This window comes from Palaemon carinicauda, chromosome 28 (genome assembly GCF_036898095.1).
Source record: "Palaemon carinicauda isolate YSFRI2023 chromosome 28, ASM3689809v2, whole genome shotgun sequence".
Lineage (NCBI taxonomy): Eukaryota > Metazoa > Arthropoda > Malacostraca > Decapoda > Palaemonidae > Palaemon > Palaemon carinicauda.
In genome coordinates, this window is record NC_090752.1 from 36,640,875 (window position 1) to 36,663,374 (window position 22,500).

The following is a 22,500-nucleotide window of genomic DNA, read 5'->3' on the forward strand; positions in this document are numbered from 1 at the left end:
GGGTAGCCAACATCAACAAAGAAACAAAAACAAAAAGGGGACCTCTACTCTCTACGTTCCTCCCAGCCTAACAAGGGACTCAACCGAGTTCAGCTGGTACTGCTAGGGTGTCACAGCCCACCCTCCCACATTATCCACCACAGATGAAGCTTCATAATGCTGAATCCCCTACTGCTGCTACCTCCGCGGTCATCTAAGGCATCGGAGGAAGCAGCAGGGCCTACCGGAACTGCGTCACAATCGCTCGCCATTCATTCCTATTTCTAGCACGCTCTCTTGCCTCGCTCACATTTATCCTCCTATCACCCAGAGCTTCCTTCACTCCATCCATCCACCCAAACCTTGGCCTTCCTCTAGTACTTCTCCCATCAACTCTTGCATTCATCACCTTCTTTAGCAGACATCCATTTTCCATTCTCTCAACATGGCCAAACCACCTCAACACATTCATATCCACTCTAGCTGCTAAACTCATTTCTTACACCCGTTATCACTCTCACCACTTCGTTCCTAACCCTATCTACTCGAGATACACCAGCCATACTCCTTAGACACTTCATCTCAAACACATTCAATTTCTGTCTCTCCATCACTTTCCTTCCCCACAACTCCGATCCATACATCACAGTTGGTACAATCACTTTCTCATATAGAACTCTCTTTACATTCATGCCCAACCCTCTATTTTTTACTACTCCCTTAACTGCCCCCAACACTTTGCAACCTTCATTCACTCTCTGACGTACATCTGCTTCCACTCCACCATTTGCTGCAACTACAGACCCCAAGTACTTAAACTGATCCACCTCCTCAAGTAACTCTCCATTCAACATGACATTCAACCTTGCACCACCTTCCCTTCTCGTACATCTCATAACCTTACTCTTACCCACATTAACTCTCAACTTCCTTCTCTCACACACTCTTCCAAATTCTGTCACTAATCGTATATATATGTGTATATATATACATATGTATATATATGTGTATATGTATGTGTATATATATATATATATATATATATATATATATATATATATATATTTGTATACATATATATATGTGTATATATCTATCTATCTATCCATATATCTATCTATATATATATATATATATATATATATATATATATATATATATATATATATATATATATATATATATATATATATATATACTGTATATATATCTATATATATATATGTATGTTTATATAACTATATTTATGTATATATATATATATATATATATATATATATATATGTATATATATATGAATATATGAATATATATATATATATATATATATATATATATATATATATATATATATATATATATCCATATGAATATATATGTATCTCTCTCTCTCTCTTTCTCTCTCTGTATATATATATATATATATATATATATATATATATATATATATATATGAATATATGTGTATATATATATATATATATATATATATATATATATATATATATATATATATATATATATATATATATATATATACAGGTATGTGTGTATATATACATATATATAAATATATATATGCCTATATATGTATCTTTTTATTTATATAAATATATAAATATATATATATATATATATATATATATATATATATATATATATATATATATACATGTATGTATATATATATATATATGTATATATGTATTAATATAAGTATATGTGTGTATATATATGTGTACATGAGTATAAATAAATATCACCCACGAATGGCATTTAATACCGAATTCTATCTTGGGAATATATATCCACTTGGAATTCATTTTATGGTAACAGCTTCTGGCCGGGTGGAGATTCGAACCCCTACCTGATCGGCCAGGAAACCATGCCAGCAAAGACTATCGACTGAGCTATTAAGAGTGATAAAAGTTAATGACATGTCCCCGTACATATTCCTGTCGAATTCAGGAATCTGTTCATAGACTTGAAATAAACCCATCTCCACCATGATAGCTGAATCGTGAGTTTACAACACGTGGTTATTTTAAATGAATATATATCACAAGCACACGTGATTTCAATCAATGTAAATATCACCCACGAGTGTGCTTGTGATACATATTCAACCGATGTTGGTGGTGGGTCAGCCTTTGTAGGACGAATCTTCGGGATCCTGAACCCTTCTGTGGAGCCTTTCCCTTTCCCCGGTGGTCGCACTGTAATGCGTTTTCGGGGGTTACTGTCTTTATTGTGACGTTCCTTGCATATTTCATCCTGTACTGTTCAGAGGGTTTGCGCAATTGCACAGGAGAGCGCTGGCGAGTCGGAGAGCGCTCGCGCACAGGAGAGTGATGGCGTGCAGTACTATGTTGCGTGGGAGAGCGGTGGTGTGCAGGAAACTGAGAGCGTAGGTGAGCGCGGGCGAGCCAGAGAGTGTTTAAGCACAGGAGAGGGCTGGCGTGAAGGAGAGCGCATGTGCATAGGAGAGTGCTGGAGCTTAGGAGAGTGCTGGTGCGCAGGAGAACCGCGCTAGGCATGAGCGCGATGACGCGTAGGAGCGCGCAGACAAGTTGGCGAGTGCTGTAGCGTTGGAGAGCGAAGGTGCAATGGCGAGCGTTAGTGAGCTGGCAAACGCTGGCGATCAGGAGAGTGCTGGGACATTGAAGTGAGCAGGCGAGTAGGCGAGTGCTGAGGCTCCAAAGGGCACTGAAGTGTTGGAGAACGCTGACGAGCGATGATGCTCTGGAAAGCGTTGATGTGCTGGAGGGCGCTGGTGCAATGTAGGGTACTGGTGAGTGTTGGCGAGCAGCTAAACGCTTAGAAGGTCAGCAGGTCGGTGTGAAGGTTGAACTGGACCCGGGATATGCCCTCTGGAAGGGCGAACATCCATCGACGGGGATCGCGAAGAAGAGTCCAGGACAGAAGTACGAGGACTAGCTGCAGCATCGTCAGGAGAAGGTCCAGGAACAGGCAAAGGTCGAGGGCTGGAAGACGACTTAAGTAGAGACTCCTCTGCTGGAGATGGGTAAAGAGCCGAAGAGGTGCCTTTTCACTGATGGTGAAGGGTCACCTCTAAGGCAAAGCGAAGGGCGAGCTCTGCGTCAAAAACGTCCTCTGCGGGCCGGTGGATCAGCAAGCTGACCTTTAGAAGTAGCAGTCCTCAGCAGAGGAGTCTCTATGAGTAAACTCCCCCGAGGAGGAGAAAAACTTGCAGGAGAGACCGAAGAAAGACTAAGTTCCCCCCTCGAAGGATGGGCTGGAACGGGGGAAACAGAGTTGGCAGTAACCGTTGGAGAGTCTGAAGGTGCAGGGGCGTCGGCAGCAGACACAGAAGATGCCTCAGAAACTATCACGTCGACACACGACAGAGGATCTACCTCCAAAGTTGACGACGGCTGCGCACTAGCACCACAAATGATAAGGCGCAGCAAGGAAGTCCTTGGAGTGCGAATCTAGAAGCCCCAAGGACGACATATCTGTACAAAGGGAGACAGAGACTAGGCCTCACCTGGGGGAAGAGGTGGGGGCCGCTTCGCTAGGGGAAGTAACACCATCTCTCGAGGACCGGGGTTGGCTGTAAATTAAAGGGTCTAAGCTCCTACTCGACGGTCTCCCCGAAGAGATCAAATGAGCGGGAGCTTTGGAAGAAGGTCGGGAAGCGGAGGAAGAGGTCTTGGGTTATTCCCCTTTCGAAGAAACTTTCGAAGGAGAAATATCCCGCGTTGACTTCTTCTTCTGCCGTCGCCCAAACCTTTCCCACTGGGAGGCAGACCACTCCCGACACTCACCACACCTGTTACCACTATCACATCGTTGACCTCTGCAGGCAGGACAATAGATGTGGCGATCGGTGTCCAAGGCCGACATGAAGGTTCCGCAAGGCCGACCTTAGAGTCCAAGGCAAGTACGCATGGTCGCAGAAGTCAACACACACACACTCACTAGTGAAAGAAAAAGCACAAACAAAAGCATTAAATGGCAGTGCAAATAAGCAAAGGATGAAGAATGGCAATGACCATGCAACATCCAAGCCAAGAGCAAAGTGAGCTAAATCACCAGTGTGTGAGCGGGAGCGGTAGCAAGCTACCCCTCTACCCCTGCTAACTAGCGGAATGGATAGTTAACCCTCACTAAATTTTAATGGCCTTCCTTTCAGCTTCCCTAAAAGTTAAACCCCTAATAAATAGCATAGGTTTGTATTCCAGTTACAGAACAAATGCAGTATTAGAGGTAAGACCTTAGCCTCCATCTAATGAGAGAAAATGAGGTACAGAGCCTTATCTTCCTTTTCCGAAAGGGGTTCCTCCCATCTCAATATATCGTTTGTCACAAGCGTATAAGCACCAAAGGACTAGTTTCCATGCAACAGCTTATGCACTACATAGGCATCGAATAGATTTATGAGTGGAAAGCTTGGAGAGAAGTGATATTCATAGAAAAGCTTACAGACAGCAGAAATCTAGTGCTCAACGCTCATCAGCTGAGGAGGTAAAACCCTCTCTTCCTCTACCATCTTATTATGAGCCAGTATCACCAGAGAGTATAATTATGAACATTCTAGATCTCCCTCCCTCTCCTCAAATTACACATCGGAGGTTCGACAAGAACACAAGGCCGTTCCAGAAAGAAATAAAAATGCTATATTTATTCCTGAACAAGAACCTACTTAACTAGTGTCCAGGCCTAAACATACATCTCCAGGCCCTTCATCCCTTATAGTGATAAAAGATTCTCCGCAGTTATCTGCTCAACCATTTGAAGTGACAGGTGTTGCTCCCCTGGAAGTCATACCCACAGGCAAAGGATAAGCATCAAATTTTATTAATATAATGGGCCCTACTGTATTAACAGCATTAGTGAAGCCCCTTGCACTCTTGTGGTGGGGATATGCTGCCTTATTGACAGGTTCTTTCCAGAACCACAAAGTGCCCATATGTTTAACATTCCCCTTTGGTGGAGAGATGCTGCCTTATTAAAGGGTTCTTTCCAGAACCACACAGTGCCCATGATAAGTTTAACATTCCCTGTGGTGAGAGATGCTGGCTTATCAACAGGTTCTTTCCAGAACCACAAAGTGCCAATCATAAGTTTAACATTCCCCTGTAGTGGGAAGCCACTGCCTTATTAACATGTTCTTTCCAGAACTCCAAAGTGCATATCATAAGTTTAACATTCCTCTTTCTAATCAAGCTAAGGACAACCTAGCTTTGCTGAATAAACAAATTTCACATGTAGAGAACTCCCTGAGATCCAGTAGGTTGCCAAAACTACCTCTGTCTGCTCTTTCCAGTCAGCATAAGTTTTAGGTATCTATGGGAGCACACCCTAACCCCTTGCCTACTGACCCAGATGTAACTGCTCTCTGACAATGGGTAACCCACTATGAGCTGCTTATTCATCACACAGCTGCCTTCCCTCCTCCTGATCTGCAGTACCTCGAAGGTGCAGCTAAGTCAGCTTTCCAAGCCAGCTCCTGGCTAGACCACTGGCCAGGAACAATGTCTTTATGCAGTGTCAGAGAACCTTTCGAAACCTGATGTCCGAAAGTAATATGAAGAACTAGTCCAGTCTGAAGCAAAAGTTCTGGAGTTTATGCTCCACCAGCGTGCATTTGTCTGGGGTAATAGTGTCCTCAAGAGTAGGGACGCCATTTCGTCTAAGTGTGCCCAACACGTCTGCCAGACACACATTAGCACTGAGGAGTATCAGGGTAATAGACCACCAAACTTTTCCTACCAGCAGAAAGTGGAGAAGTCTAACCAGGCTTCCTTTTTCAGAACAGCAGGTGCATCACACTTCTCTGCTCTTCTTCCGAGACCCTTTCTAATGAAGCAGACATCCCAGTGTTGTCTGCTATCCAAACTAGACCAGGCACAGCAATATAAACACAAAAACAATCGGAGGCCTCGTCTTCCTTTCATTGTAAAGGTCATCCCTTGTGCATAATGAACCGAGGATGTAGAGGTTCCCGTTAGTGATGGCATGTCCCCCAACATACCACCAGTTGGGGAATGCCTGCAATATCATTGGACAAGGTGGTAGATTTATGGGGCAGAACCCTGGGCGGTAGAGGTGCTCCGTTCAGGGTATCGCATCCCATTCATGGACTGTTACCCTTCTTTTACACTGACTTCCATGATCCCTTACTTCTATATGATGGGATCACAGAGACCTTTCTCTTGCGAGAGGTGCTAAAGATGATAAGAGAGAACCCCATCGAGCATGTCTTAGATGGATCTTCAGGTTTCTTTAGCAGCCTCTTCCTAGTGGAGGAACTGACATGAGGTTGGAGACCCGTCACATACCTTCTACGCTTGAACTGTGCCCATTAAACCTGACTCTTCATCCCTTGCAATGTGCCCCTATGCAGATGCAAACCACAGAAGATAAAAGTATGGGCCTGAATTATTCTTAGTTTCATTTTATTTCAAATTCATATCTGTTTTTTGCAGTTCTAGTTATGTTGATATGTCATAAAGAGTGTTTATATGTCCTAGATAATAACTTGTTACAGCATTAGCATAGGTGAGTGACTTCAAGACTTAGATATTTAGTGTGTTCCAACTTGCATCAAAACTAAGTTACAGCATATCATAAGAATGGAACTCTGCCATAAGTATTGTACATGAACATCACAAAAATAGACGACAATTTTTAACTTGGCAAACCAATAAGGAGTTTCTCCAACATGGTAGCCACCGATGGCCTTGTATAGTACTGTAGTAGTTTCAAAGACATGACATGGCTAATTATACAAATCCACCACTAATATTCTAACTTTTAAGAGTGTAAAACAAATTTCCACTTTCAATGCTTATAGGAAAATGAATATTGGGAAAGACTAGGTATTTTAGTTGCATAAGAGGCAGTTAGCATTCACAATTACTATAGTACGTTGCTTTTACTAGCTCATAAATAGCAGATTTTTACCTCTCTGACCATTGAATAAATTGTGAAATTAAAGTTAATGTTGACAAGAAACAATTACATAAATTTACTTTATAAGAACCAAAGTTCTTTAATATAAATGTAGCTTTCCCATTATAAAAGAAATCTTTATTGCATTCATAAAACAAACAAACCTATAACACCATACAAACCTGAGTAGATATGTCCCATATAATCAAGAGACCTGATAATGTAGTTGTAACAGCAATATTAGGAATAAATGGACAAAAGCTAACTGCTTCTACAGACTTGTCAGTACCATTGTCCTCTTCATCATCAGGTTGGGACCTCAAGACAACATCACAATTCAGGGTTCCTACAATCTGTAAGATGTCACTAATGATTTGTCAAGACAATCTCTACGACAATACTATATATGAAATGATAACTTAAAAAAGCAAAGAATTAAGTAGAAGATAGACTGATATATGTACAGTACTTTGTAATTTACAGTTCAAATATATATCTTCATACAAGTTTCCCTGGTTGTTGGAACATAGAAATGACTTTTAAATATCATTCTCTTGTCTTCATATTACCTTGCCACTTAATGTGTTGAAGAGTTTTGCTGTACCATCAATGGACCCTGTCATTGCTAGTGCATTGTCTTTATGAACTGAAAGGCTTGTCACATGTCCTGTATGAGCCACACCACCAGTAAACTGCCACTTTACTTCACCTGATTTCAAATCAAATACACGTACTGATCCATCATCATATCCTGAAATGGCTCTTTTTCCTGGAAAAAAAAATGTGATCTAGAATAAAACTGAAAAAAATAAAAATTAAATTAAAAAAAAATACGTGATATACAATAAAATAGATTCTTAATATTCAATTTGAACCATGTTTTGAAAAATGATTTCGCCAAACTCAAAGAAAAATAAAATCTGGTGACATGTATTTTTCTTTAAATGAGGGCTATCTTGCCATTGAATTTGAGCATGGCCAAAGCTTGAAACAAGGTTTGTAAGTGGTATGCTAATTAGGGTACAAGGAATACCCACACTGCTCAATATAATAGCTAATGATTTATTTTGCAGCACTGGGAACAAGAAAGAGGAGTTGGTTTAAAGTGAGATATAAGAGTTTGGGTTTCCATTCTAGAGAAAATGCAAATTATTTACCAAATATGCAAAGTGTTCTCTAGATACAAACCCCATAACTTTTATAAGACTCACTCCTCAGCTGGGAGGTAATGTTAGTGTTAATCTCTAAGAGGAAAAATTTGCTTCCTAGTCACCTATGTGGACAGAAGAATGATGACTCCCAAAAACAGATATCCAACATGTATGTGATGAGAAGTTAGAATAATCAATGCTATAATTTTGTGTATGTTAAGAAAAACTTTTAAGATTTCTGTAAAACCTGAGATTTCATTATAGAAAAACAACCCATAAGATATCAAATATCATGAATCCCCTGACATATGCTCTACCCTCTGCACCTCACAGAGGGAATGGAGTGTGTCACATTCCTTCATAAAATAAATGGCTAGGAAGAGGTTGCCTTACTGAGTGACTCACCTACACCTACTTCATTCAACAAGTATTAAAGTCTTTAACAACAAATTGGGAGTAACAGAGAAAAAGACATCACATCTGTAAGTCAACCATACACATAGATAAGATACCATTACAACCAGATGACATGCTGGCTTTTACACATGCTTTGTTGAGCAACCCCACCACCAAGTCCTAAAGAGTATATATTCATAGAATTGTGGGCAAAGTCCTCAAAGGAAAAAGATGTAATGGTGGTCTGGTTTTGCCATATACCTGTGCTATTAAAAAGTTCTTACATAAAGTGAGAAAAGGAGAGATGCATCAGACTTAATAAACTCTAATCAGCAGTAACAAGTCAACACTCTTGATTAGAGGCTAGAATGACTGTTTAATTACTACACATATCTAGATAAAATAACAAATCTTAAAATAATTTGCGTTTTTTTCATTATAAATCCCAGAGTCCTTTAAATAGTGAAATGATTCAGAGGAAGCTGTTTGATTCGTTAACGAGGTGGTCAACAGCAGGTTATAATTTTAATAACAATTTCAATAACACCAATTTGAATCATTTTAATAATAAAAATAATCTAAATAGTTTTAATAATAATTTTAATAATAATTTCAATAATAATAGTAATTTTAGTAATTTTTATAGAGCAAGTAGCCCACCCTACATGTCGAAAGACCCTCAGGACCGAGAGGGTTAGTTGGGGAGGGATGTTTAACCAAAAAGCCTCATGTTTGTATGGCTAGGAGAAATAAAAATTATTTAAAAAATTCTTTATTTGTTTCTATGTGTATACAAAACTTTTGTCCTTTAAATAAGAAGACTCACTGCTTGGTGAATTGAAAGTCCCCCAAAAACTGAATTAGATGGTTCTTTTCCTCCCCTAGAAATGTCAGTCTGCCTGGTCCCGTGCAAAAGTGAACACAATGACTCCAGTAACCTCCTATATGTCTCTCATGACAATGAGTAGACTGAAAGGACCTGGCCTGTCCATGCATTTCTTTTTGTGAGCAAACACCTGAAACGAAGGTTTTCATGCGTGCTCCCACCACTCCTTCAACGGATCTGAGAACAGTTGAGTGTCTGGAGGCGTAGAGTCGAGTGGGACTGCCCTGTAGAGGTTTCCTCATTCATCTACCAGGTAAGATTGCCTCAAGCTTCCTGTCTTATTGGAAAAGGAAGGAAAGAGGGATCACTGGAAGCTGAACAGTGAGCTTTCAAACACCGTTATAGAGATCTCTAGTGGAGGCGCCCATGTGGAATGAGTTTCTCCAGCAAGGAAAGGTGGGTGAAAAGACTCCCAATGCCAAGTTGGGATTTTTGTCTTGAAAAGACATTGTCTGATGGAAAGACTCACACTCCTGCTGTGTCTATCAGCATCCCATAGTACTTCAACCTCTGCTTAAGTATGAGATTAGACTTGACCCAGTTTATCTCAATCAAAACATTGTGACAAAAAGCAAGAATCTGATCTTGATTCTGTAGCAACTGCAAATTGTCAAGATACATCCGCAAACATATCCCTTGCAAGTGGGCCCAAGCCGCTACCAAGGTGAACAACTGGGGAGAATCGGGAAGACATACACAGTCCGAAGCACAGTCTTGAACTGGTAAACCCTACTGTAGAGGCAAAAGCAGAGGTACTTTTCAGAGGATTGGTGCACAGATAATTGAAAGTACCTGTATACGTCCTTCTGGTCCACCAAACCATGAAGTCTACTTCTCTAATAAAACGCAACACAGACTATGAAGTCCCAGTCTTACGGCCTGTATGACAGTTTGAGCCGTCTCCATCTTGAATGGAGTTTGCTGTTCAAACGCATTCAAGGCTGAGAAGTCTATGATTGGTCTCCAGCCTCCAGACGTCTTCTCCTTAAGAAAGAGTCAACTGTAGAGGCCTGGAGACTTGTCCCGGACCTCTTGGAGGTCATCCTTCAATATAGTCTGGACTTCTGCATTTAGGGCCTGTTCCTTCAAGGATCCCCTCGTGTAGAAACTAGACAACGCTGGATGTAGTCAGAGGAGGGAGAGATAGAGTCAACGGTACATGCCATCCCACTCTGAGGATGGAGACCAAGGTTTGGCACACGGCAACATCTCCCTCTGCCACCTGATCTGTAGACATCCCCCAATGGGTACACTGATAGGAGGAATGAACCCCTTGCAGGAACATACAAATTTTCTTTCTTTGCTCCTCTGACCTAGTTAAAGCCTCTAGATTGAAAGGGCTGCTTGGATCCTTCACCTTTTGATGCTGCCTGCTTTAAGGGCTATCCCTGGCGCTTGACTGGGGCCGATCGTTGCGGCAGTGGTAAGGTGGGCAAGCTGAGGCTGAGGTTGCTAAATCCAGAGGCACATGAGACTCTTTTTGTACAAAACCTACAGAGTCTGGCAGTAGGCAGGATTGAAATCAACACCTGGGGAGGCATCTATGCACTCCAGCTGTAGCCTCAGATACAGGACCTCGAGAAGCTGTTCCTTGCATGGGGAACCTGTGAGCCCCAAGGAAGGCCAAAACTAACACACAGATTCAGCGGAGAGAGACTCCCGTAAGGCCAAAGATGGCACTCCTTCTCTAGGGGAAGCAAAGGAAACTTCAGAACTGTAAGGTTGTCCCAGGGTCAAAGGGCCACCACTCATACTCGACTGGCCTCCAGAGGAATTCAATCGATCAGTCAGAATGGCAGAAACGAGCCAACGAAGTCAAACTGAGAGGTTTCTTCACCTTTGATGATGACCCCGAAGAAGAATCCCTCTTTGCCTTATTTTTCCGCTGCCTCCCGTATCGCTGCCACTGGGAGGGCGGCCCTTCCCTACACTTGGTGCAGGGAGATGCCTCTTTAAAGGTTTAAAGGCCACTCCTGAATGGCAGAGGCAAGGGACAGTGACATTGCCCTATCAAGCAGGAAAATGCCCTAGAGACTGACCATATATACATATGATCAGTGCCCAAGCCACCTCTCCACCAAGGAGGGCCAAGCAATGGCTGCTGATGACTCCGCAGATAGACCTATAGATTACCCCAAACCCCCACCAGTCTGGGACGTTAACACATCAGCCACCACAACCCTGTGAGCAGATATGACCATTGCACACAAGACAAAGGCTGTAAGGATCGGTCTCCACCACTAACAAAAAAGTGCCCCAACGGCATCCTTTTATGCCAGGACAAGCCATCATAGTAAATCCTCAGGTCAAGCACACCTGAGAAAGGGAAAGTTTCAAGTTTTAGCCCAGTTGTTTCTTGTTAGTTTGTGGGAGAGAGCGACCTCTGTTTGCTTCCAAGGCAAAATGAAGTGACGTAGGTAGGTAATAGGTTGGCCAGGGCACCAGCCACCCGTTGAGATACTACCACTAGAGAATTATTGGATCCTTTGACTGGCCAGACATTAATACATTGGATCCCTCTCTCTGGTTACGACTCATTTTTTCTTTGCCTACATATACAACGAATAGTCTGGCCTATTCTTTAGACATTATCGTCTTTCCTCATACACCTAACAACTCTGAGATTACCAAACACTTCTTCTTCGATCAAGGGGTTAATTACTGTACTGTAATTGTTAAGTGGCTACTTTTCTCTTGGTAAGGGTAGAGGAGACTCTTTAGCTATGGTAAGCAGCTCTTCTAGGACACTCCAAAATCAAATCATTGTTCTCTAATCTTGGGTAGTGCCATAGCCTCTGTACCATGGTCTTCCACCATTTTGGGTTAGAGTTCTCTTGCTTGAGGATACACTCAGGCACACTTTTCTATCCTATATTCTTTTTATATTTTTTCACTTTGTTTTTTTTTTTCCTCTTGGTTTTTTTAAATGGTGTGTTGGGTAGGCTTAAAAGAAAAACCATGGATGCCTGGTGGTTCATCAAGAGGTTGTCTTTTCCTTATCTTTTCAAAACCATTCTTACTGACCTCCCTTCAGTTGAAGTGGGTATCCTGGAGGGATACCCAGCCTTGCATGGTGTATCGGCTCCTCCATGTTGACCAGTTTTTACGACTCTTTTTCTATAGTTCAGGGGTTTGATCAATCATTTTATCTATATTTCTGTATATATTGTTCTTGTTATTATTCTTGTTAATTTGGTTTTTAACTATAACGTATCTTTTTTATCAGCATTAATTTTTATGCTGTCTGGAGACATTGAGCAAAATTCGGGACCAGTTTGTCCTAGAATTCGTCAATGTCGTCTACTGTATTGCAATATTCGTGGTCTTCACGCAAATATTCAAGACCTTACAGTTGCATCCAGATAGTATGATAATCTTTTGTGCTCAGAAACTTTGGTTTCTAGTATGAGGCACTCAACTGGCTCCTTATAACTGGTTTTAACAAGCCAATAATGTTGAAATGTGACGCCATCCCTAGGGCCAGGGGAATTGCTGTCACTCACTGTCCAAAAGAAAAGGCAACCCTCTTGGCAAATGTGCTTGAAAGCAAGCAGAGTAATGAGAAACTTGATCTTCCCCATTCCTGTTTTCCTGAGGCTAAGTTTTGATCTCATGAAATTAAAGCTCTGTTGATGGACCTTGATGCTTTTGGAGGTGTAGATCCAAATGGTATTTTTCTTTTTTTCTTTATAAAGACTGCAGATTTCTTAGCTCCAAAGTTATCTGTTATTTTGCACAAGTTATCAAGAAGAGGAGCTTTTAGCACTTGTTGGAGAATTCGTAATGTTACTCCCCTATGTAAATGTGTTTGTGGTAGTTCAAGTCCAACTGATTACCGCCCAATTTCTATAACTCCCATATTATCTAAAGTTTTTGAAGGTCTTTTGGCAAAACGTTTTAATAGGTATGCTGAAGGTAATCTAATCACCTGTTCCTTAGTTGGCAAATTTGGTTTTCGTAAGGGCCTTGGAGCATGTGATGCCCTTCTTACAATATCCAATGCTGTCCAGAAATCCCTTGATTGTGGTTAGAAAGTTTGTATGATTGACATTGATTTTAGTGCTGCTTTGGACCATGTTAAACATGAAGCCCTTGTTTTCAAACTCAAACAGTTGGGAGTGGCTGGATTGTTTCTTAGTATCATTATTGAATTTTTAAGTAGTAGGTTGCAGAGTTGTTGTTGATGGGCACCATAAAGAGTATAGGAATGTGATATCTGGTGTTCCTCAAGGTAGTGTTCTTGGCCCATTACCTTTCATACTATATACACATGACATGTGGTTTGGTCGAGAAAACAAGCTTGTTGCATATGCAGATGATGCTACTCTCTTCGCATCAATTCCATCTCCTGAATGTAGATCAGGGGTTGCTGAATCCCGTAATAGATATCTAGCTAAAATTAGTGCATGGTGCAAATTATGGAGTATGAAGATGAATCCTAACAAAACTCAAAGTATGATTGTAAGTAGGTCAAGGACCATGGCTCCTCAACATCCTGATCTCAGCATTGATACATCATTCATACATATACCAAGGCACTTCCCCCAATTTTGGGGGGTAGCCAGCATCAAAGAATGAAACAAAAAAAGGGACCTCTCCTCTCTACATTCCTCCCAGCCTGACAAGGGACTCAACCGAGTTCAGCTGGTACTGCTAGGGTGCCACAGCCCACCCTCCCCTGTTATCCACCACAGATGAAGCTTCATAACGCTGAATCCCCTACTGCTGCTACCTCCGCGGTCATCCAAGGCACCGGAGGAAGCAGCAGGGCCTACCGAAACTGCGTCACAATCGCTCGCCATTCATTCCTATTTCTAGCACGCTCTCTTGCCTCTCTCACATCTATCCTCCTATCACCCAGAGCTTTCTTTACTCCATCAATCCACCCAGAGCTTTCTTCACTCCATCCATCCACTCAAAACTTGGCCTTCCTCTTGCACTTCTCCCATCAACTCTTGCATTCATCACCTTCTTTAGCAGACAGCCATTTTCCATTCTCTCAACATGGCCAAACCACCTCAACACATTCATATCCACTCTAGCTGCTAACTCATTTCTTACACCCGTTCTCACCCTCACTACTTCGTTCCTAACCCTATCTACTCGAGATACACCAGCCATACTCCTTAAACACTACATCTTAAACACATTCAATTTCTGTCTCTCCGTCACTTTCATTCCCCACAACTCCGATCCATACATCACAGTTGGTACAATCACTTTATCATAAAGAACTCTCTTTACATTCATGCCCAACCCTCTATTTTTTACTACTCCCTTAACTGCTCCCAACACTTTGCATCCTTCCTTCACTCTCTGACGTACATCTGCCTCCACTCCACCATTTGCTGCAATAACAGACCCCAAGTACTTAAACTCGGCATTGATAATGTTTCTTTATCTTTGTATGACTCTTTTAAAATTTTAGGTGTGATTCTCAAAAGCAAAATTTACTTTTGAGAAACCACCTTAGGTCTGTTTCTTCTTCGATTGCTCAAAAAAATTGGCTTAATGAGAAAGTCTTTCAAGATTTTAGGAGATATATCAATTCTGAAGAATTGTTTTAATTCTCTCATTTTACCTCGTTTCGAGTATTGTTCTCCTGTCTGGTCTTCAGCTGCTGATTGTCATCTTAATTTGTGTGACAGGAACTTATGGTCTATTAAATTTCTTATTCCTGATCTAGATATTAATCTCTGGCACCGTCGTTTAATTAGTTCATTATGCATGTTGCATAAGATTTTTTATAATTCTGACCATCCTTTACATTCTGATCTTTCCGGACAGTTCCATCCTGTTCGTAATACTAGGTATGCAGTTAATTCTAATAGTCAGGCCTTCTCCATCATGAGGCTCAATACTACACAGTATTCTAGAAATTTCATTCCGGCTGTGACCAAGTTGCGCAATGATCTTCCTAATCGGGTAGTTGAATCAGTGGAACTTCAAAAGTTAAAAATCGCAGCAAATGTTTGTATGTTGAACAGGCTTACATAAGTCCTTTTATAGTTTATATATCAAATATCTGTTTTAATGTTGTTAATGTTTTTAAAATATTTTATTTTAATTTTCATTACTTCTTATATTGTTTATTTATTTCCTTATTTCCTTTCTTCACCTATTTTTCCCTGTTGGAGCCCTTGGGCTTATAGCATCCTGCTTTTCCAACTAGGGTTGTAGCTTAGCAAGTAATAATGATAATAATAATAATGTATTGTTATTAGTGCGATTGTGAGCAGGGTGGCAGATATAACCACACTAACTAGCGGTGGGTACTTACACCTCGCTTAAATGTTTTACGGATAGTTTTAACTATCATTGAAATATGTCTCTTATGTAAATAGTGAAAGGGTTTGTATACAGTGCCAGAACAAAGCAATGTTTACAAAACTTACTTTCATACAAATAATATATACCAGTCACACCTTTTAGAAAATAAATTGTTAAAAAAAGAAATGATATTTCTTGAAAATTTATCTTATGGATATTCAACGGGCATATACATCAACACTATCTCCCATAATATCAGTGGAAGAGAATGCACTCAACTACCTGTTGAACAGTGACACTCCTAGGAGAGAAACCCCTATCACAAAAATCAATGAAAAAAGTTGACCCATTTTCCCTTGTACAGTAAACATTCTGGAAGAAAAACCTCTCTTGTAGAAGACACCGGAGTGTCCAAAGCCTTCATAGAATGCTAGTATCTAATGAGTACATCAGTCCACTCATGGTAAAAGAAGAGCCACAAGGGTCATTTTATGAAAGAAAGAGAACAATACAAAATTGATTACCCAACGAATCAGGCTGAGCATGGAAAGGCTAGTTTAAGGTTGTCCAATGGCTGTTAGAATGTGTTCGAATGCATCTTCTTGAATGCCAATGGGTCTAGCATAGAAGAGCAGAACTATTGGAGCTTCCTGTTTAGCTTATGGCAAACAGGTCAATTATTGGAGGTCCTCAGATATCAAAGAACCTTTTCCCTACTTCTGTCCCTCCTACCTGTCCCTGGTGATTAAGGTAATCTCCAAGTATATGTCAACATTCTAGAATGAACCTCTATGCCATCTAAATAATGCAGCAAGCCATCCACTCATGCCAATGCCTCAGCATTTTACACAGCAGAGGTAGTTCATCCTTGTTTGTTGATGTATGCCCCCACAGTTGTGTAATTACTCATCACAATGACCCAACAATTGATCCTTGAATGACTGATGAGACAACAATTGCTGAACTCCTGTGGAGGCAAAATTGCTGAACTCCATGTTTCTGACACAAATATGAGTTGGGATGTGTACACTATCCTTCCCAATCCAAGTTTACCTGAACTTAAACAGCGAGATTCTTCTTGGCTCTCCACCATGTCCGATATTCTCTTAAGAATAAAAACAATGACACCAAAACCATCACTGAATATTGTAGATTAATGGTTACAATGATAACAAAATGGGCTAAGGCCACAACATAACAAAATCATGCACTTTGTAAAATTACTTCAATTTTAGTTTTATGATTACTGAATATGTAGATTATTGTGTACTGCATACATTAAATATTTAAGTACAAAAGTTTATTTAAAAAACAAAAAGCTCCATCAAATAAAAAATTATAATTCACAGGATTAATTCTAAACAATTTCAAAAATTTAGGAACAGAAAACCATACAGAACTAACCATCAGGCAAAAAAGCGCCACACTGTGATGAGGTTCCATAGCTTGGAAAGGTACGTGCATTCCCTTGTGGTATTAGCCACATCCATAAATCACCATCCATTGTACCAGCTAGCAGTACATGAGATCCATGATGCCAGGTCAACCACTAAGAAAGAAAACTTATAAAGCACTATCTTAGAAATATTTGTCAAAAACTTAATCCACATTACTGTACAGTATATAGGCTATAACACAGTGAACTAAGTACAGTATAAAAATTCAAATATCTTGAACCCACTGACACACACTATTTACAATACTGAGAGAGAGAGAGAGAGAGAGAGAGAGAGAGAGAGAGAGAGAGAGAGAGAGAGAGAGAGAGAGAGAGAGAGAGAGAGAGAGAGAGAGAGAGAGAGGAATACCCTAATTTTAGAAAAGTCAGTAAAAACTTTACTCAGTAAGTTTGGAAAAGGCGAAAAAAATAAACTTACACTGAGATCTCCAGTTTCAAATTCCCATATTTTGGAGAAATTTTCAGTTTTCCAGACTTGAATGTAGCCACTCATATCACCTGTAGCTAAAAAATTGGAATCATGACTGAATGCGAGGCAGGTAACACTGTCCTAAAAGTAAAAAATAAATAGTGTAAACGTAAAATACAAAATTGAATTAACGTAAAATACAAAATTGAATTATCAAAGAACATTGATAAAAATATAGTTATGAACTGAATGTAATGTTTTTTATCATGTTACACAAGTCCTTCAATCATAAATTTATTATTCAAAAGCTGTGTATGTGAGTATGTATATGTTTATATATATATACAGTATATATATATATATATATATATATATATATATATATATATATATATAATTACTAGCTAAGCTACAACCATAGTTGGAAAAGCATGATGCTATAAGCCCAAGGGCTCCAACAGGGAAAAATAGCATGGTGAGGAAAGGAAACAAGGAAATAAATGAACTGCAAGTGAAGCAATAACAATCAAAATAAAACATCTTAAGATAATTAACAACCTTAAATTATATCTATCACATATAAACTATAAAAAATTTGTAAAAACAATAGGAAGATAAACAAGATAGAAAGAGCATGCCAGAGTGTACCCTCAAGCAAGAGAACTCCAATCCATGACAGTGGAAAATCATGGTACAGAGGCTATGGAACTACCCAAGACTAGATAACAATGGTTTGATTTTGGAGTGTGCTCCTGGGAGAGCTGCTTACAATAGCTAGTCTCCTCTACCCTTAACAAGAGGAAAGTAGCCACTGAACAATTACATTGCAGTATTTAACCACTTGAGTGAAGAAGTACGGTTTGGTAATCTTAGTGTTGTCAGGTGTATGAAAACAGAGGAGAATGTAAAAAGAATAGGCTAAATTATTTGGTGTATATGTATGCAAAGAAAAAATGAGCCGTAACCAGAGAGGGATCCAGTGTAGTACTACCTGCCCAGTCATAGGATCACTAACTCTCTAGCGGTAGTATCTCAACGAGTGGCTGGTGCCCTGGCCAACATACTACCTAGGCTTTTGCATAATAAATTTTTGAGCGAAGGATTTGTGTAACATGATAAATGAAGTTATCAATAAATTTTCAATCCAGGAATTGGATTAACGAATTTGAGCCACATGGTCTGGTACAGAAGTCAGATAGACCATTCAGCAATTGTACTAATAGTTGAATTATGAAGTTAAATTAAAATGAGGTTTCACAGCAAGACACATGAAAGGAAATGAGAACGAAGGTAAAGTGAAAAGAGAGAGAGAGAGAGAGAGAGAGAGAGAGAGAGAGAGAGAGAGAGAGAGAGAGAGAGAGAGAGAGAGAGAGAGAGAGAGAGAGAGAATTACCTTATGGCCAGTACAAGTGTGGCGCAGTGATCCATCAAAAGCATTCCATACGTAAGCTAAATCATCCTCACCACCTGTTGCAACTGCACCATCAGAGGCCATGCTGCATGTGAAAACTGATCCTGAAAGGCAAAGAAGCAATTACTAAGCAATATAATTAGGAGTATTGTTGATTTCTTCAGGAAATGTCAGCTGCTAAACACTTGACATCAAACAACTTTAAAACTTTACAATTTTTCATTCACTGATGATTTTTGCAATATCAAACTCTCTGACTTTATCTACCACACTTTCACTGTACAGTATTAACAAGGTGACTACAGTATATTTAATAAATAAAGCTGTTTATTAGACTAAACATATCATTAGCATTATACAGAAAAATAATCTATCTATTTACCAAGGCACTTCCCCAAAATTTGGGAGGTAGCTGACATCCAACAAAGGAACAAAAGGGGACCTTTCCTCTCTCCGCTCCTCCCAGCTTGACGAGGGATTCATTGGCTGGTATTGCTAGGGTGCCACAGCCCACCCTCCCCCATTATCCACCACAAATGAAGTTTCATACGCTGAATCCCCTACTGCTGTTACCTCTGCAGTCACCAAGGCAACTGGAGGAAGCAGCAGGGCCTACCGGAATTGAGTCACAATCGCTCGCCATTCATTCCTATTTCTAACACGCTCTCTTGTCTCTCTCACATATATCCTCCTATCACCCAGAGCTTTCTTCACTCCATCCATCCACCCAAAACTTGGCCTTCCTCTTATATTTCTCCCATCAAATCTTTCATTCATCACCTTCTTTAGCAGACAGCCATTTTCCATTCTCTCAACATGGCCAAACCACCTCAACACATTCATATTCACTCTAGCTGCTAAATCCTTTCCTACACCCCTTCTCACACTCACTACTTTGTTCTTAACCCTATCTAATCAAGATACACCAGCCATACTCCTCAGACACTTCATCTCAAACACATTCAATTTCTGTCTCTCAGTCACTTTCATTCCACACAACACTGATCCATACTTCATAGTTGGTACAATCACTTTCATATGCAGAACTCTCTTTACATTCATGCCTAACCCTCTATTCTTTACCACTCCTTTCACTGCACCCAACACTTTGCATCCTTCATTCACACTCTGACGTACATCTGCGTCCACTCCACCATTTGCTGCAACAACAGACCCAAGTAATTAAATTGATCTACTTCCTCAAGTAACCCTCCAATCAACAAGACATTCAACCTTGCACTGCCCTCCCTTCTCGAGCATTTCATAACCTTACTCTTACCCACATTAACTCTCAACTTCCTTCTTTCATATACACTTACAAACTCTGTCACTAATCGGCCAAGCTTCTCTTCCGAGTCTGCAACCAGTACAGCATCATCCGCAAACAACAACTGATTTACCTTTCATTCATGATCACTCCGGACTATCAGTTTCAATCCTCGACCTAGCACTCAAGCATTCACCTCTCTCACCACTCCATCAACAAACAAATTGAACAACCATGGCAACATCACACATCCCTGTCTCAGCCCCACTCTCGCTGGAAACCACAAGCTCACTTCATTTCCTATCCTAACACACACTCTATTACCTATGTAGAAACTCTTCACTGCTTGCAACAACCTTCCACCAATTCATTTTAACCTCATCACATTCCATATCGCTTCCCTATCAACTCTATCATACGCTTTCTCCAGATTCATAAATGCAACATACTCCTTCTTGCCTTTTGCTAAATATCTCTCACATACCTGCCTAACTGTAAAAATCTGATTCATAAATCCCCTACCTCTTCTAAAACCACCCTGTAGTTCTAAGATTGCATTCTCTGTTTTATCCTTAATCCTTTCCATTAGTATTCTATCATACACTTTTCCAACTACACTCATCAAACTAATACCCCTTGAATTACAACACTCATGCACATCTCCCTTACCATTATATAGTGGTACAGTACATGCACACACCCAGTCTACTGGTACCATTGACATCATAAAACACATATTAAACAACCTCACCAACCATTCAAGTACAGTCACACCACTTCCTTTAACATCTCAGTTCTCACACCATTCATACCAGGTGCTTTTCCTACTCTTGTTTCATCAAGTGCTCTCCTCACTTCCTCTCTTGTAATCTCTCTCTCATTCTCCTCTCCCATCACTGGCACCTCACCACCTGCAATAGCAATTATATCTGCCTCCCTATTATCCTCAACATTCAGTAAGCTTTCAAAATATTCCACCCCCCTTTTCCTTGCCTCCTCTCCTCCACAAACTGTGATAAATTGCACTAAACTTACAACAAACATATTACTGAATAAACTTTCTTTGAATACCAGAATCTACTAAAATCATGGGAAAAATAAAACTCGCTATTGGTGAAAACTTGCGGGGAGGTAAAAGGAACAGCCTACACTAAAATACTGAGGTGGGGATGGAAGGGAGAGAGAAGGGTATCACGATTGTAACTCGGTGACATCATAAATTCGTTTGTGATTTTTTTGCCATTTATGGAACACTACAGTATCCTCAAACCAGTATTGATTCTATTAATAGCACTGTACTGTGTTTGTGTATACCTTAACCAGGTGAAAGGGTTTGCACATCACAATGATCAGCAATGCTATACAAGTCAGGGCTACCAATACTAGGTTGGTTTACTATGAACAATCAGACAAAAATCTTCCACCATCACCAATCCACAGTCGAATACGTGGTGATGAAAACTGGCCAAAACCCAGACATGTATATCACAACCCTGTGCCGGTCCCCAGTCCCCCGCGGCAGTGGATCAACTGCCCAAAGTGGCAGGCAGCTACATTCCACTGCAGGGGGTACTAAAAAAACTCTGGGCTAGGACATGCCACTTTTGGAAACTGAACCTTGCAACATACAACGACAGGACTTTGTCTAGGTAAAAAGATCTTGTTGTGTTACTAGAACAGCTGGAAGAAATAAATTGGAATATAATAAGATTGAGTGAAATTAGAAGAACTGAGGAATCTTAAATAGAATTAAAAGAGGGCCATTTATTTTTCTTCAGATGACATGAAAGAAACAAAGAAAATTGAGTGGATTTTCTTACTAATAAAAATCTAGCTAGTAACATAGAAGGTTTTTGTAGTACTGGTGATAGAATTGCATGATTAATTATCAAAACAAATAAGAAGTATAAACTGAAGATCATTCAACAATATACATCAACAACATCCCAAAAAGAGGAAGAAGTAGATACATTTTATGAAGATCTGGAGATATCTACGAAAAAAACACATACTACACAATTTATGTTTGGTTTGGGTGATTTCAATGCTAAAGTAGCTCAAAAGAAGAGAGGAGAATCTGCAGTAGGTAAATTTGATGTAGGTACAAGGAATGACAGAGGAGACATGCTTTTAGAATTTGTTGAAAGAAACAATCTTAAAATCATGAACACCTTCTTTTATAAAAAAGAACATAGAAAATAGAACCCCAAATGGAGAAACGGGAAGTGAAATAGATCTTATTCAGTGAAAAAGTCAATTTAGTTAAAGATGTAACAGGGTTAAACAGTTAAAGTCAAGCAATCATAGAATGGTTAGAAGAAAAATTTGTTTAGATCTAAAGAAAGAGAGAGAAAAAT

At 39.9% G+C, this 22,500-nt stretch overlaps 1 protein-coding gene across 1 annotated transcript in view; it reads right to left on the minus strand.

Moving 5' to 3' along the window:
• Positions 1–22,500, minus strand: part of LOC137622002 (angio-associated migratory cell protein) — a 108,732-nt gene that overhangs the window by 10,751 nt on the left and 75,481 nt on the right. Inside the window, exons 4-8 of the mRNA XM_068352489.1 lie at positions 18,859–18,980; positions 17,475–17,606; positions 17,005–17,149; positions 7,467–7,666; positions 7,080–7,250 (exon numbers count right to left, since the gene is read on the minus strand). Of these exons, the coding sequence (XP_068208590.1) occupies positions 7,080–7,250; positions 7,467–7,666; positions 17,005–17,149; positions 17,475–17,606; positions 18,859–18,980 (770 nt within the window). The remainder of the gene's footprint in view (positions 1–7,079; positions 7,251–7,466; positions 7,667–17,004; positions 17,150–17,474; positions 17,607–18,858; positions 18,981–22,500) is intronic.